General features: G+C 42.6%; 1 protein-coding gene across 1 annotated transcript in view; it reads right to left on the reverse strand.

Moving 5' to 3' along the window:
• Positions 1 to 13,688, reverse strand: part of AOAH (acyloxyacyl hydrolase) — a gene marked incomplete at its 5' end in the record, with an annotated part of 79,644 nt that overhangs the window by 20,945 nt on the left and 45,011 nt on the right. Inside the window, 4 exon segments of the mRNA XM_084260304.1 lie at positions 118 to 192; positions 1,212 to 1,248; positions 6,293 to 6,375; positions 8,792 to 8,883. Of these exon segments, the coding sequence (XP_084116430.1) occupies positions 118 to 192; positions 1,212 to 1,248; positions 6,293 to 6,375; positions 8,792 to 8,883 (287 nt within the window).

Here is a 13,688-nt window from a genome sequence, read left to right on the forward strand (position 1 = left end):
AAAATGCCATCACAGGGAAGCACAAAGCAGTGAGACACAAACGTCCAAGCAAGCCAGCAGTACTCTAAAGAAGTCAGATTTATGATACTATAAATAATAATTCAGTTTACAGCTTACCCATTGCAGACATCATTCCCAATGGTGGCGTAGACAACTATGGCTGGATTGTCCAGCAGCTGGTTTCTGGCCAAGCTAAAAGACAGATAGGCAGCTATATTAATGGGGAAATGATTCCCAGTGTCTGAATCACACTGCATGCTGGTATGAGATCACATTTCAAATTAGCTCATTTAGATTTGGAAGGTGCTCTGATGGCCACACTTCTACACTGGGAAGAGGGGTGGGTGTTTTTTCCCTTACAGCTTTATATTTTAGTAAAGTTTTTTAAATACAGGGTGGGGGAGTTTTTTCAGTTCTCCCTTTTTCCCCTCGTGGACCTGCCTTTTTCACTGTTTTTCTTGCTGGCTTTCTGTCTTCTTTGTACTGTTTAGAAGCCAAATCAAGTAATTTCATTTGGGGGCAAAGCCATCAATCAAGATGGGAAGTTTTTAATAGGAGATGGGAGAAGAAGACTATGTTTGGCTGACAACTAAGTTTATGAGTACGATTGGGCTCAAAATGAAATCAGGATGTGGTTTGAAGTTCAGTGCTAGAGGGCAAGGATTCATTATTACTTTTTCTGGAAGAGAGAACAATAAATCCCTGTGGATGTGAACTATATCAGCATCAAGCCAACTAAATCAAACCTAACCTCCCCACAGCCCACCCAAAGTTATCCAAGGAGAGCTGCTGCCTCTCACTGTCCAGTAGCTACTCAATCATAACCATATGGAGATAACACAGTGGACCTACTCCTGTCTGTCCACATTGCTACGCGTCAGGAGTAATGCAACTGCACAAATTTAGGGAAAGGCTTAGTCTTTTCCCTAAAATCACTGGAAATGCTCCATTGGCTTAACTGAACTAAGATCAAGGCTTTGGAGATGGTGACATCCACAATTCAAAACAGTTTTTCTTTTGTTGATGAATGTTTATACCAGAAAAGAAACAGCCAGCACTTCAGAGCACAGTGACCAAGGTAAACTGTGCTTTTTAGGATGCCTGTGGGTAATACAGTCCTTACAGTGCTTTGCTTGTTTCTTTTGAATAATTAGGACTCCAGCAACACTTCTACACCCCTAGTCAGCATTTAAATCCTGTTAAACACTCACCTTTTTATTAAACTGAGAAGGTTTCCCGAAGAACCACCTAATCACACATAGTAGGAATAAAAGAAAGTACAACATCATTATAGTGACAAACAAAATGAAGTGCAATACCCAAGCCCATTGCATATTTCCAAGAAGGCAGAAGCATAAAAAATAAAAATGGAACAAGAAGTCATCTCTGTAACCTTTTTGGATGTTGGCATTAGGAAGTAGAGCTATATTCAGAGACCTGCTGCCTCTTGCTTGAGTCCTGCACTTCAGAGTTTAGAAAGTCAAATACTTTTAAGTGCTGGGTTGTTTGGATCTGGCTTTTAATCCAGATCTGGCAGCTTCTTCCCATCTGTTGAACATAGTAGTCTCTTGTAAACCAGCCAACCTGACTTGTCAACAGTGGATCTACTTTTAACTTTCCCTATAAATTGCAAAGGGAACTGTTCTCACTCTTCTGAGAGAGTAAGCGTCTCACAGCTATACCACATTGGGACTGATTCAGGTCCTAAACATAGGCACCAAGTGCCATTTTTGACATCCCAGAGTATCCAAGACACCTGCAGCAGGGCTGGTAGATACAACACAGGATGCCTGAGAGATTGTGCACTTCTGGAGAGGCAGCTGGAAGTGGGAAATATACTGTAAAACATCTTAAATCACACTAGACACCAACGTTTGAGTGTCTGCATTGGTCTCCCTGCTAGTGGCAGACTTATGAAAATACTATTAGGCCAGCTGCACCCCTCCTGAGGAGCTCTGCATTTCAGTGGCAACGGTTGGATGCAAATCTTTCCTCCTCCAGAAAAAAAAAAAGAGCTATCTGCACCTAAGCATCTGTGAGATCTATAATCTTTCTTTTATGTCTTGAATGAGAAAAGCATTCCCAATTAGGAAAGCTTCTATGCAGAACACTTCCCAGCAAGTCTTTAAAGGTTATGCATATACATGCCAACTATCCACAGCACTCAAATCAAACTCCATCACCTGCAGTGCAAGAGTGGTAGCAAAGGAAGAGCCAAAAAAGGCTTTGTGCTTTGTTCAGGATCAGCCTAGGACTGTGATTGCAAAGAAGCTCACCTCACAGCAACATACAGAAACAGAAACTTCAGAGAAGCAAGCCCTACTGCTTTTATTTTTACAGTATTTTCACTCTCTCTTCTCTTCTTGCTCCTTCTCCTCTTTTATTACACTCCCTCTATTCTTCACTCAGCTCTTCCCTGGTCTCTGTCTCTTCTCCTCTTTTCTTCATTGTGCTTCTGAAGCTTGCTTTGAGGAGCAAATCCTGTCCTCCCTGCAGCTCTTGAGGGGAAAACTTGTGGACAGAACATCATTAAATCCCTGCTGGATTGGTATAGGGGAAAGATCTGAGAGATAAACCCCTAAGGTAGCAATAATACATTTTGCATTTTAATAGCGGTGCCTTTGTTATTATCACTCACAGTGATGACAACTGCATATATCAAGGAATCTTTTATCTTTTAAATAATCCAGTCCTTCCAAGCTAAAAATGAATATGTCTGCTGCTTCTCTCCTGAGGGTTGCCAGTCCATTCAAAATCCAGCCCTTCTGCTGAGAAGCTCTTTTTCAGCAGAATAAGAGCCCCACAAAATTCTTAGAAAATATGACTTGGAACGTAACTACTACTAGTTGGTTTCTTTTTCTGTTTAATAGTTCTTCTTTCAGCTAAAGTTCAACACCCCTCTGTTAAGCCATTCTGTTGCATGGCTTCCTGGACAGGGGCTGCAGTTCCAGCACAAGTAAACTACTGGGATCTCTAGAACTTAAAAAAGGTACCCACAAAAAAAATTAAGAAGCTGTTCTTGGGTATATACTACCTCCACAAGCGTAGGTAGTTATAAGCATTAGCACAGTTACAAATCAAGTAAAAGCATCAAGAAAATGAAGGGGTGGTTTTTTTGAGAACTACTTTCATGGGTAAATTGAGTCCTTGTGGAAGTTTGTGTGATACAGAATGCAATCTGTGATGAAAACTTTCAAGAAAGAAAAAGAGGCGAGGCAGAACAGTAACCCTTACATCGCTGAATGTCCTGGCAGCTGTTTCTGGATCTCACTTGCCCTCCTCTCCTTTGCTTTCCAAACATAACCAGGTCGGTGGGACTTTCTGGTTTTGGCTGAGAAGTCAGGGTTGGGTTTGCTTCCACCTGCGAGCAACCCCAAATTTCATAAACCATGGAATACTTGAGCTGTGCTTTTGGCTTTTGTTGCTCTGAGGCCTTGTGGGGCTGACAAGGAGCAGCACAAACATGTATTGGAAAAGCCTTGATCCACATAGAAGTTCTGTGTGGACAACAATGGCTTACTGACTTCTAGTCTTTTGCTTCCTTATGCTGTAAAAGCAATAGGAAATGTAATGGTTCAAAGAGAAAAGTCTCTGGTTTTCCCGAGATGAACTCCAGGTGGATTAGAATTTCCGAGACAGACAAAAGAAAAAAAGCTCCACATCATTATTTCTTAACTGGTTTTGAAGCCAGCGTGACACATCTGGTGTTTGATAGCTCAATGAGCCACAGCATGGGTGAACAAGGCTGATTTTTTTCTGGTCAAAGGCAAGAATCCCAAAGAGACAGATCAGACCACAAATGGCAAAGGAATATATAATACCCATGTTTTGAACTAGCATACATTATCCAAGTACCTCATGTAAAACATGGGCAACAATGGCAAGATTGTTCTGTAATTATTTAGGAATTCTGAGGGTATTAACTTTCCCTGTGCTTAATGATTTATTTTTTTAAATATTCTGGCCACTGATTTTACTATAGGATGGCTCTATCAACGCAAGAGATCTTCAAAAAGCACTAGAGAAGAACTTAGAAGAACTTGGTAACTCCACATATGAGCATTCATGCCTGGCCCTCCCACCCACCCAGTCAAAATTCAGAAATAGCACATGGCCAACAAACCTGTGTGAAGCTGCTGGAAGGCAAGACACAAGAAAAAGCATATTGAAAACAATGAACTGAGAAAAAAATATCAGTAGAAAGCTGTTCAGCACGCCACTTGCATGGAGAGCATTGATTAGGACTGTGAGCTGCTTGCAACTACAAGATGAAAGCAGTAATGCCAGCAGAGACCAGACTTGTTACAAATGGTTATTAACCTATACATTAAGCTTCTTGTGCCTGGTGAGCAAAGCTGGTGACCCAAAATGGGCCACGAGTAACACACGGTTTGGTGAGAAACTGCATTGCGCATCAACAGGTTTGTATAGTTTGCTATAAGCTCTGCTATTGTTATTTCTCCCTCCCTGTGCTGTCCCAGTAAACTGTCCTTATCCCAAGTCTTTGCCTTCCCATTATTTCCTCCCCCCCATCCCAATTTTTTACCCTGTTGGGGGGAAGCGAGCAAACAGCTGCTTGGTGCTCAGCTGCCAGCTGGGGCTAAACCACGAGGGTCCTCAGTGCTCAGTGTGGGGCTTGAAGGGCTGGGATAATGGTGGATCTGACCCAGCTGCATTAAAACCAAAATTGTGATAAGCATTCATTGTAGTGTTGAAACAGCCGCTGGTGACAATGATGATGTGTCTGATCGTGTGGCTGTGGCATTTAGGCCAGTGCTTTCTGTAAGTACCCCTTGCAGCATTTTTTACCGTCTCTGGGAGTGGCAGAAATCCTGCCAGCTCAGAGCCTGGGGAAGCCTGAGAAGATGCGTGTCCCAAGAAGGACAATGGGGGGAAAGTCAGTCCATGCTGAACTCTGGCACAGCTCTGGTGCTTCTGTAGGGGGCTGCAGACAAGCCTTGCTCTTGGTCTCTGGCTTGGCTTGCAGTCCCTGGGCTCTGGCTGAGCTGCATGCCTCCCTCTTCAGACCCAGGTCTGTAGCATCTCTTCCTTTCATTACATGTATCTGGGGTGTCATTTTCAGGGGAAGGTTAAGTTGTCCCAGGTGGGGCTAGGTGAGCTTGGTGGGCCAGCTTTTTGCTTTACTGACACTGAGAGTGACTATTTAAATCTTCCCATTTGGGGAAACTTACAGCAAATGAAGCAATAGAAGCGAACCTTTACAACATGGTGTTAGTGCAATGATTAAGAGAAGATACAGAGGGAAGATACCCTGGGATTTTTCTATCACTTGTAATTTTTCCCCTTTTAAAATTCCCTTCTCAATTTCCTTCAGTCTTTTGCCCTGACACAGGCTCACCCCTCCTTTTATATCCTGCGGGTGTCTGTAGTGTAAGAGTATAAAGGAGATATGTGGAGAGAAAAAGGAACGATGCACACAGTGAGAAATTATATATATATTTTTAATTCTGTGGGGGAATTGGGAAAAAGAAGAGCAGAAAGTACAACCCCTATTAAGGTAAAGAGAGAAGAACAAGTCAATGGGGTATCAGGTACTGGGATGGACTGGATACAAAGGAGAAGAACCATTGATACCATCAAGTTTGGTAGCGGGTTTTTTTGTTCTCTCACCAGAAAGCACATCTGTGAGACTGAAATAATGGAAGCCTTCAACTCCAGTGCCTTCTGATGGCCAGCTGAGAAAGTCATAAGGGTCTGACCAATGAGACCAAAACCACAGTAGAACACTCATGCAGAAAAACCAAAGTCTTAGCAACACCGCATGTGTCACAGGTCAGAGAAGGCATATGAGAGGCACTGCCAGTGGCGTAAGTACTGGCACCAGAAGGTAATGTTTTAGGTGAAAAACTGAGTCTGGAATTGATCCTTGCATGATGCTACCTGTCCAGACAACCTCTTCTTCTGGGAGGAGATGGAGGGCAGACCTTTTAGCTTCATCACTACTAGCAACATCCATTTAAATTCCCCCTTTTGGCCATGTCCAAAAACATAGAGTCCAACCCATAAGAGTTACAGTGACGTACACTGTTTTTTAGCCCAAGTGGAGCTTCTTAATCAGAGGGTGGATAAGACTGATGAAGCCACACACCTCCCTACTAAGAGCCAGAAGAAAAGATGCTGAGTTAAGTAAGTGCTGTCCTCTATTTTCTCATAAGAAATGCACACGATTAAGAAGGGGTTTCTCTTTGTTTCTGAGAGATGTTCATTAATGCAGCATCTAGCATCAGACTAGTAAGGTTAAAAAAAAAAAAAGTGAAAACACTTAACATACCATTCTGGGAAATGTTCTGTAAGTCTCTGTGATTACAGCGATTTCTCCTGCGTAAACGTAGATACAGAGAGTCTGTCCAGCCTCTGAAATAAATTGAGAAAACGCAAGCTGCTAAACTCAAGTGATACTGATGAAAACACAGCTGATATTAAAAATGAAATATGTTCCTGTCTCTGAACAACTCTCTGCCCCAGTTATGTATATACTTCTATTTCACCATCTCTCTTTTTTGGGATCATAAATCTTTTTCCTTTTAAACAGGGTGGCCTAAAATGGAAGCCAAGTTATCCTCTCAGAAACTATAAACCGATGGAGACTTCCTCTGAAATTGTTCCATCCAGGATGCTTTTATCCCTGTCTGTCAGATAAGGTGTTTAAAAAGCTTTTTGTTATACATCATTTATCAAAACAATCCTGTTGATTGCTCACTAATTGACTTTTCAATTGGGTGTTATGGAACAGTAAATAAGAGAGAAGAAATATTGGCAGGGCATTGATTCCCCAATGCCATAAATTTTGGATGGATTGATCTGAAAACAGGTTATGCTTGATTGTGGTTAGCACTGTCCTTCTCTTTGCGCTGTTGAGAAAAATGAAAATGCAAATGGAAAGGTTACCAGCCCAAAGGGACACTGATGAGAAGACCACGCTCTCAGCCACAATGACATGGTCATATCTATTGGTGCTGCTGATTTTGTGTTTGAACTGAGACAACGAAGGAATCGGGTAACTGAGATACCAAATGCCATGGCTTAAGAATAGCAAACTTAGACAAATGCAGAGAAGCAGAAGACAACAATAACTTTTGCAAGCAGCAATGAAAAGTAACTATCTAGATGGAAATGCATGACTCAACCACTCACCATGCAATGGGCTGCACAAGACATGCCCAAGCTCTCTAGTTTTCAGCCCAGCAGACAAACAGACATGGAGAAGCAGAGACCTTGGTCAGAGGGTATTAGTTGATCAGTGGTGTCCCTGTCCCCATCAGAGGGTGGGAAAGATGGGCACAGACTGTGTGAGGTTGTGCCTCCATTTCTGCAGGCTCAGGGCAAATGGGAGCCTCCCACTGCGTGTTGCTAACCGGCGCCTACCACACCTGATCATTGTGGTGTGGGATTTTGAGCTACTTCTCTTAAAAATGCCTTGAAGTCCCAAACAGTCCTTCTTTTTCCTTTTTTTTTTTTTTTTCCTCTTCCAGATGTGGAAGAGATTAAAATAGCGATTGAAAACTGAGCACTGAGCAAAGGCCCACTGCTCGCAACTTCAGGGTCAATACTAAGCTCTGGTCACTTGTGAACTTGTTGGAGCCCAGCTGAACGCTGTGTATTGAGTAGCAGGACATGGTAATGGGTTTTGAAAGGTCAGGCTTTCTGCTGACTCTGAAAGAGGAGTCTGCATGGATCTTCTCTGTTTGCCTGTGACGTAGTAAACCTGTAGTACTCTGCGTGAATGTAGTTATGGCTGGGAGCCTGGGTTTTGCACAGGGAGAAAAAAAGGAAGCAGAATGTACAAGTGCAAGGTGCAGTGGGTATTTTTTCCTGGAAAGGAATATATTCTGCCAACTTCTTAAGAAAGCCTGTTTCGGCTTGACTCATGCTTGGTTTGGCATTTCACTGTAGTCATGACCTATCTTAGACATATAAAATAAAAATTATCTGAAACTCAGCCAAGCCCAGCCTCTGTTGGTGATTGTATCCTTCAGTTCCGGCAGGAGTCAAGGGCCTCTTCATGGTAGCCAGAAAGATGATTAACAAAATTATGTGGGGTTTTTGGCTGTGGTTTGTTTTTTTTTTAACTTCACAGTTAAAATTGCAGGCATTTCAAGGGTTCTTTTCCTTCTCTTCTGGCAGAGGCTTGTTTTTTTAATTTTCTATCTATCTCTGCATCTTTCCCCATGCACATGAGCCAACCTAACGCAGCAAATTAGGTCACAGGTGCTTCCAATTCTTTTGCTACTTTCATCTAAATGTGTGTGGGGGGAAAAAAGGTGTGTGAGCGTGTGTGTGTGTGAAAGATTGTCCCAAAAAGGGAACACCATGTAATAACCCTGGGGATACCAATTATTCCACTATTTCAGCAGCAAAAAGGAAACAATGGAAAGATGGGAAAGAAAAAAAAAAGAAAAAAATAAAAAGCTGATTTTTGTTAGTGTCAGCAATGGTCCCCTTCCCCTGCCTCAGAATCTTGAAAAAAGAAAGGTAATTTTTTGTTTCTTTGGTTTTTTTTTTTTTTTCCTTCTTCAAAATTACAATTTGACCAGCTCTAAAACCTACTCTGAATTTCAGGAAGACTGGGCTGGAGTATTGTACATTGTCTATATATTTAGGGGATTTTTAAAAATATTTAGATCCAGTGTCGATCTTGATTTTAGAAAGAGCAGAAGCAGAGCTGACTAGCATTTTTGTCTTTCCTTTCAAGCACGGTGTTTCTTCTCTTGTTGGGCTTTGAGGGACCTCGAGGATTGCTACGACTTGGCCACCCTGCCTGCTGCCTTACCCGATGGTGGAGTTCAGAAATCCAGTGATCTCTGAGAACTGGGGCCAGTCAAGCTCATCGGTGAAAGCCATTGGGAGATTAGCAAATGATTTCTGAAAGAGAAAATTTTACATCAACATGGTTTCACCCTCACAGACAAAAAAATCCTTTCAGCAAATTCAAGCACCTCCTAGCTAGAGCATTAGCTGGACAGCAGCAAGTGTAATTATAGCTGTAGCAGTAATTACTTACATATATATTTAAAAAGTTGACTCTTGTAAGATGAGCATATCAAGAGACTGCGAAAGGAAAAGCAGAAGAGACGTTTAAACTGCATCTTCTGGCACCTTTTAATTCTGGAAGGGCCCCAAACTCCTCCTGAGGTGGAGCCTGTACTGCAGGTGCAGACCACCAGCTGTTTGCTGTTCAAAGATGGGCAGCATCTCTCACAGGGAGAGATGACAGCACGACATCCCCAGCATATACAGCAGAGGGATAATGTCAAATTCACTTGAAGCTCCCTTGCCCTCTGCAGCGGGATGACCTGTGAGCATCTGACCCCTTAAAAATCTCTGCTTGGTGCTCACCGCAAATTTTGGCGCTTTCACTGAAGCAACAGAGTCAGATAGACCTCTAAGCAGGGCAGGGACCAGGGGGAAAAATGCTGTGCCATAAGCTTCCCATGCAAATATATGCAACCTTTACCCCTCTCTGCTTTTGCTGGTGTTAGTCCCTAAAGCTTTTTTGGTTTTAAGTGACTGCCTCTGCGAAAGCCTCTGTGCAGAGGCAAGCAGCGCCACGCAGCCAAAACACCATGCCCTGTTCAGCTGCACTTTGATTTGTGAGCGTGTCAGAAGTTGTGGAAGGTGAGAGAAAAGTGGCCTGGAGAAATGGCACCACCTCCGAAGGACGAGATCGTGGGAGTAAATTTTCAGCTTCTCCCAGTCTGGGGTAGGCGCACAAAGACAAATGCATAAATCCAGCGTGCTCATACTGAAAAACTGTTGATGAAAAAAGTAATAACCAAAAGAAGGTCAAAACATAAAATCAGAGAACTTACAGGCTGGTTTAATCCATGTAATTTATTAGCGTCATTTTCCTTCCAAGCAGCTGTGGGGTTTCCTTAACCCCTCACTGCTATAAACAGCAAGCAGGTGAGTAACCCCTTTTTCCAGGAGGGTCAGAGGTAACTGAGGAAGCATGGAAGAACTAATTCTTGGGCTTCCCACCAAGTCCCTGATCCCCCAAAACTAACTTGGTGAATAGGACCTATGCCTGAGTATACAACCACAGGTTTTTGTCTGGAAGAGGATGAGGAAAGACGCAGGGAGGAGAGGTGAGAAAAGGGAGGCTGGGGAGAGGGATGGGGGTGGGGGCAGAAATCCTGAAGCTATGCTCTGAGCAGACTAATGCACAGCAGATGCCAGTTTAAAGCATGTAACAGCATATTTGACCTACTTACAGTAGATCTGCATTAGTTACCAAGGTGAAAATGGGTCTGGTGTAATTATATATGTATGTGTGTGTCCTTGTGTCTATCTGTATATACATATGCTATGGCAGCTCCGAAGGCCAATAGTATCCTGGGCACCATCAGAAGAGGGGTGGCCATCAGGGACAGGGAGATGATTGTCCCTCTCTACTCTGCCCTCCTGAGGCCCCATCTGGAGTACTGTGTGCAGATCTGGGGCTCCCAATACAAGAAAGATGTAGAACTGTTGGGGAGGGAGAGCCACAAAGATGATTAGAGGGCTGAAGCACCTCCCCTACGAAGAGAGGCTGAGGGAGCTGGGCTTGCTCAGCCTAGAAAAGAGAAGGCTGTGGGGGGTACCTCATTGCAGCCTTCCAGTACCTGAAGGGAACATACAAACAGGAGGGGAATCAACTTTTTAAAAGGGTAGATAATGGCAGGATAAGGGGGAATGGACTAATGCTAAAGGAGGGAAGGTTTAGCTTAGCTATTAGGGGGAAGTTCTTACAGAGAGAGTGGTAAGGTGCTGTAACAGGCTGCCCAGAGAGGTGGTGGATGCCGTGTCCCTAGAGATGCTCAAGGTCAGGTTGGATGGGGCCCTGGCAACCTTGTGTAGATCCAGGCCTGGAGGTTGGTGGTCCGACCTGTGGCAGGGGGTTGGAGCTTTGTGCTCCTTGGGGTCCCTTCCATCCCAGACCATTCCATGATTGATACTTTAAAAAATTATTTATTTATTTTAAGACTGGAGGGAACTTCTAAATCTGCCTTCTTTATGCCTGATGTTTTAGTGTGCCAACAGGCACCTGGTCCAAGGGCACAGCCATGAGCAGAAGAGTGGTACTTGGCATAGACTGGCCATTTGAAGCGGAAACGTGCTGGGTCCATAACCCAGAGGTCAATGGATCAAAACCATCTTCTGCTAATTATTTCCAGGCTGCCCAGGGAGGTGGTTGAGTCACCATCCCTGGAGGTGTTTATACTTAGATGTTGTATTTGGAGGCATGGTCAAGTGTTGGACCTAGTAGAGCTGGATAAATGGTTGGACTCAATGATCTTGAAGGTCTTTTCTAACTGAAACCATTCTATGATGACTCTATGATTTGCCTCCCTGTAGCTTTGTATTAAAGGTGGCAGAAACATCGATACAGTCATTTAGCATGGGACAAATTATAGATATGGTCTGTTATAAGTCACAGCATATAAGAATATAAAAAGAACCCAAGAGTGATTAAATATTTCTAAACCATATCCTTCTACGACCCGTTCCCTCATTATTTCCCATTAGCATTCCAAAATAATATTTTCATTGGACAAATTCCAATAATTTTTAACTTCACCCCCCACCCCACCATCCCCTGCAAACTTAGCTTAAATGTGAATTAGCCAGAAACTAATTGAGTTGCAAATTGATTTGGAAAGAAATGTTTGAGCCCAGAATTATAGTTGCATTTGAAAACCATATATATGTTTAGCATTGACACTGTTCCAGCAAAGCACTTAAAGCCAGACTTCAGAAGATATTTCAGGCCCAAAGGGTGAAGATGAGTAGTTAATGGAAATTTCAGGAGAATGCTAGAGCTTGAACTCTGCAGGGATGTAGTTTGGAAAGCATGGTCTAACAGGCTGCATTTCACTTAGTCTCAGATGCAAATGTGTCCTACTCTAGAGGTGGATCTACATTGACTTTTAGCTTAAAACTTTCCTGAGCACAGCCTTGTTTAAATACCATTCTCTAGACTATTCTGGCTGAGAAACGATGCTTCAGCCTACATGCCAGATTTTAGCAGGGAATGATTACAAAGTTACTCCAGCCAAGCTTCGAATGCCGTATTTTAGCTTCAAATGCTCTAGATGGGTCTTGTTTCAAAGGAACATCCTCACTTCCTAGATGTGTCCTTCTCTGAAACACATCTCCCCAAATCCTCCTGCTTGTCCTCTTGCACTGGGCAGACAAAGCCATGGGTGATGCTAAATACACACCCTGAGCTGCATTGGACCAAGTTAGCTTAAATTGGAGAAGGTTCAAGGTTGCTATGGCAGGAGATTTTTAAAATCAGGACATAAAAGGGCACTGGAAACTGAATGTTCGTATGAGCCTTTAGAAATGGCAGTTGCAGAAATCCTGAAAGCAATCAAGTATCTCTTAATTTGAAGGGGAATCGGAGATACAGTTTTGTACTGACCTTAATGATGTCCGATTCCTTTTGATGGGACCAAGTATGAGAGATGAGTTTCTTATTCCAAGTATACAAGTAAGCAAGCCTTACAGCTCTTGAGGAAAGCACAGCCTATCTTTTTAAAAAGCATGAGTGGCATTTCTACTCTGCAAAGCTGCAAGGGAGATGATAGGTTTTTGAAATTAGCAAAATTATTACCTTATTTCCCCCAAAATGCAGCATCTGAGTCATCACAATACTCTCTGGGAGAAACCTGATTGCAATTCAGTGGATTTAGAGGGAAGCTGGAGAATGTTTTTAGTAAGATTTTCACAAATCAAACTCCTGTTTCTTCTAGTACTTCAAAAAGAGAAGTCAGTGGAATAAGTGTTTGGGACATCTGCATGTAAAGGAACAATGAATTCATTTTTATAGGAAATATATAGTATAGTACTTTACTGAAACCTGATAAGCCCTTGGGTTTGTGGGCAAATAGATATCTACTGGATTACAGATAGACATGGGATTTATTTTTCTCTTTATTCAGCATGAAATAGAGATCCAAGAGTTTTAAAATGCATATTCCTAGAAAGGGTATTATTTCCAGCACATTTATAAATACAGTGCTTTTATCTCCAGATAAAATTGTCTCTAAAATGAGATTTTAGATGTAAGCTTCTATCCCAGCCATATTACAGGAAAATGCTGCGTTTAGTAGCTATTTGGAAGTCAATTGTAAGCAGATGGACAGAGCAGCAGGAGCACAATATCCATCGCTAGACACATCAGTGTTTTCAACATTAGCTTTCTGAAAAAAAAAAATCCACCTCAAAAAAGAAAAAAAAATCCCCCAAACCAAATATTACTTCTGCTTTGCTAAACCTCACCAAGTGCATGTCCACTGTGTTGCACTTCATTTTTAGTGTCTGAATTTTCGGGTCAAAGGAATGAACGTTCAGCTCAACTCTTGCTGAGCCTTTTAAAAGAAGAAAAGCCAGGCAAAACCCAAAACCTATTGACAAGCAGAAAGCCAAAATAAAGTTGACTCAACCCCTTCTTACAGCTGTATGATTCTCTTCTTGTGATGGCACCCTGGGTGTTTGGGGATTCACTGGAGTGATGGCAGGTTAAGGACAGAGCCATGTGCTTGGCTGCCTCTGCAGGAACAGGCAGCGATGCTCCCAAGGGTAGTCTGTAGGACTGAGCAGTACCAACTTGGTCAAAAACTTCAAAATCAAAGTACCTGCAACTTCCCCTAGTGCTATGTAGGGTGGTTTGGTTTTTTTTTTTG

Source organism: Gallinula chloropus, assembly GCF_964237585.1.
Source record: "Gallinula chloropus genome assembly, chromosome: 2".
NCBI classification, from domain to species: Eukaryota; Metazoa; Chordata; class Aves; order Gruiformes; family Rallidae; genus Gallinula; species Gallinula chloropus.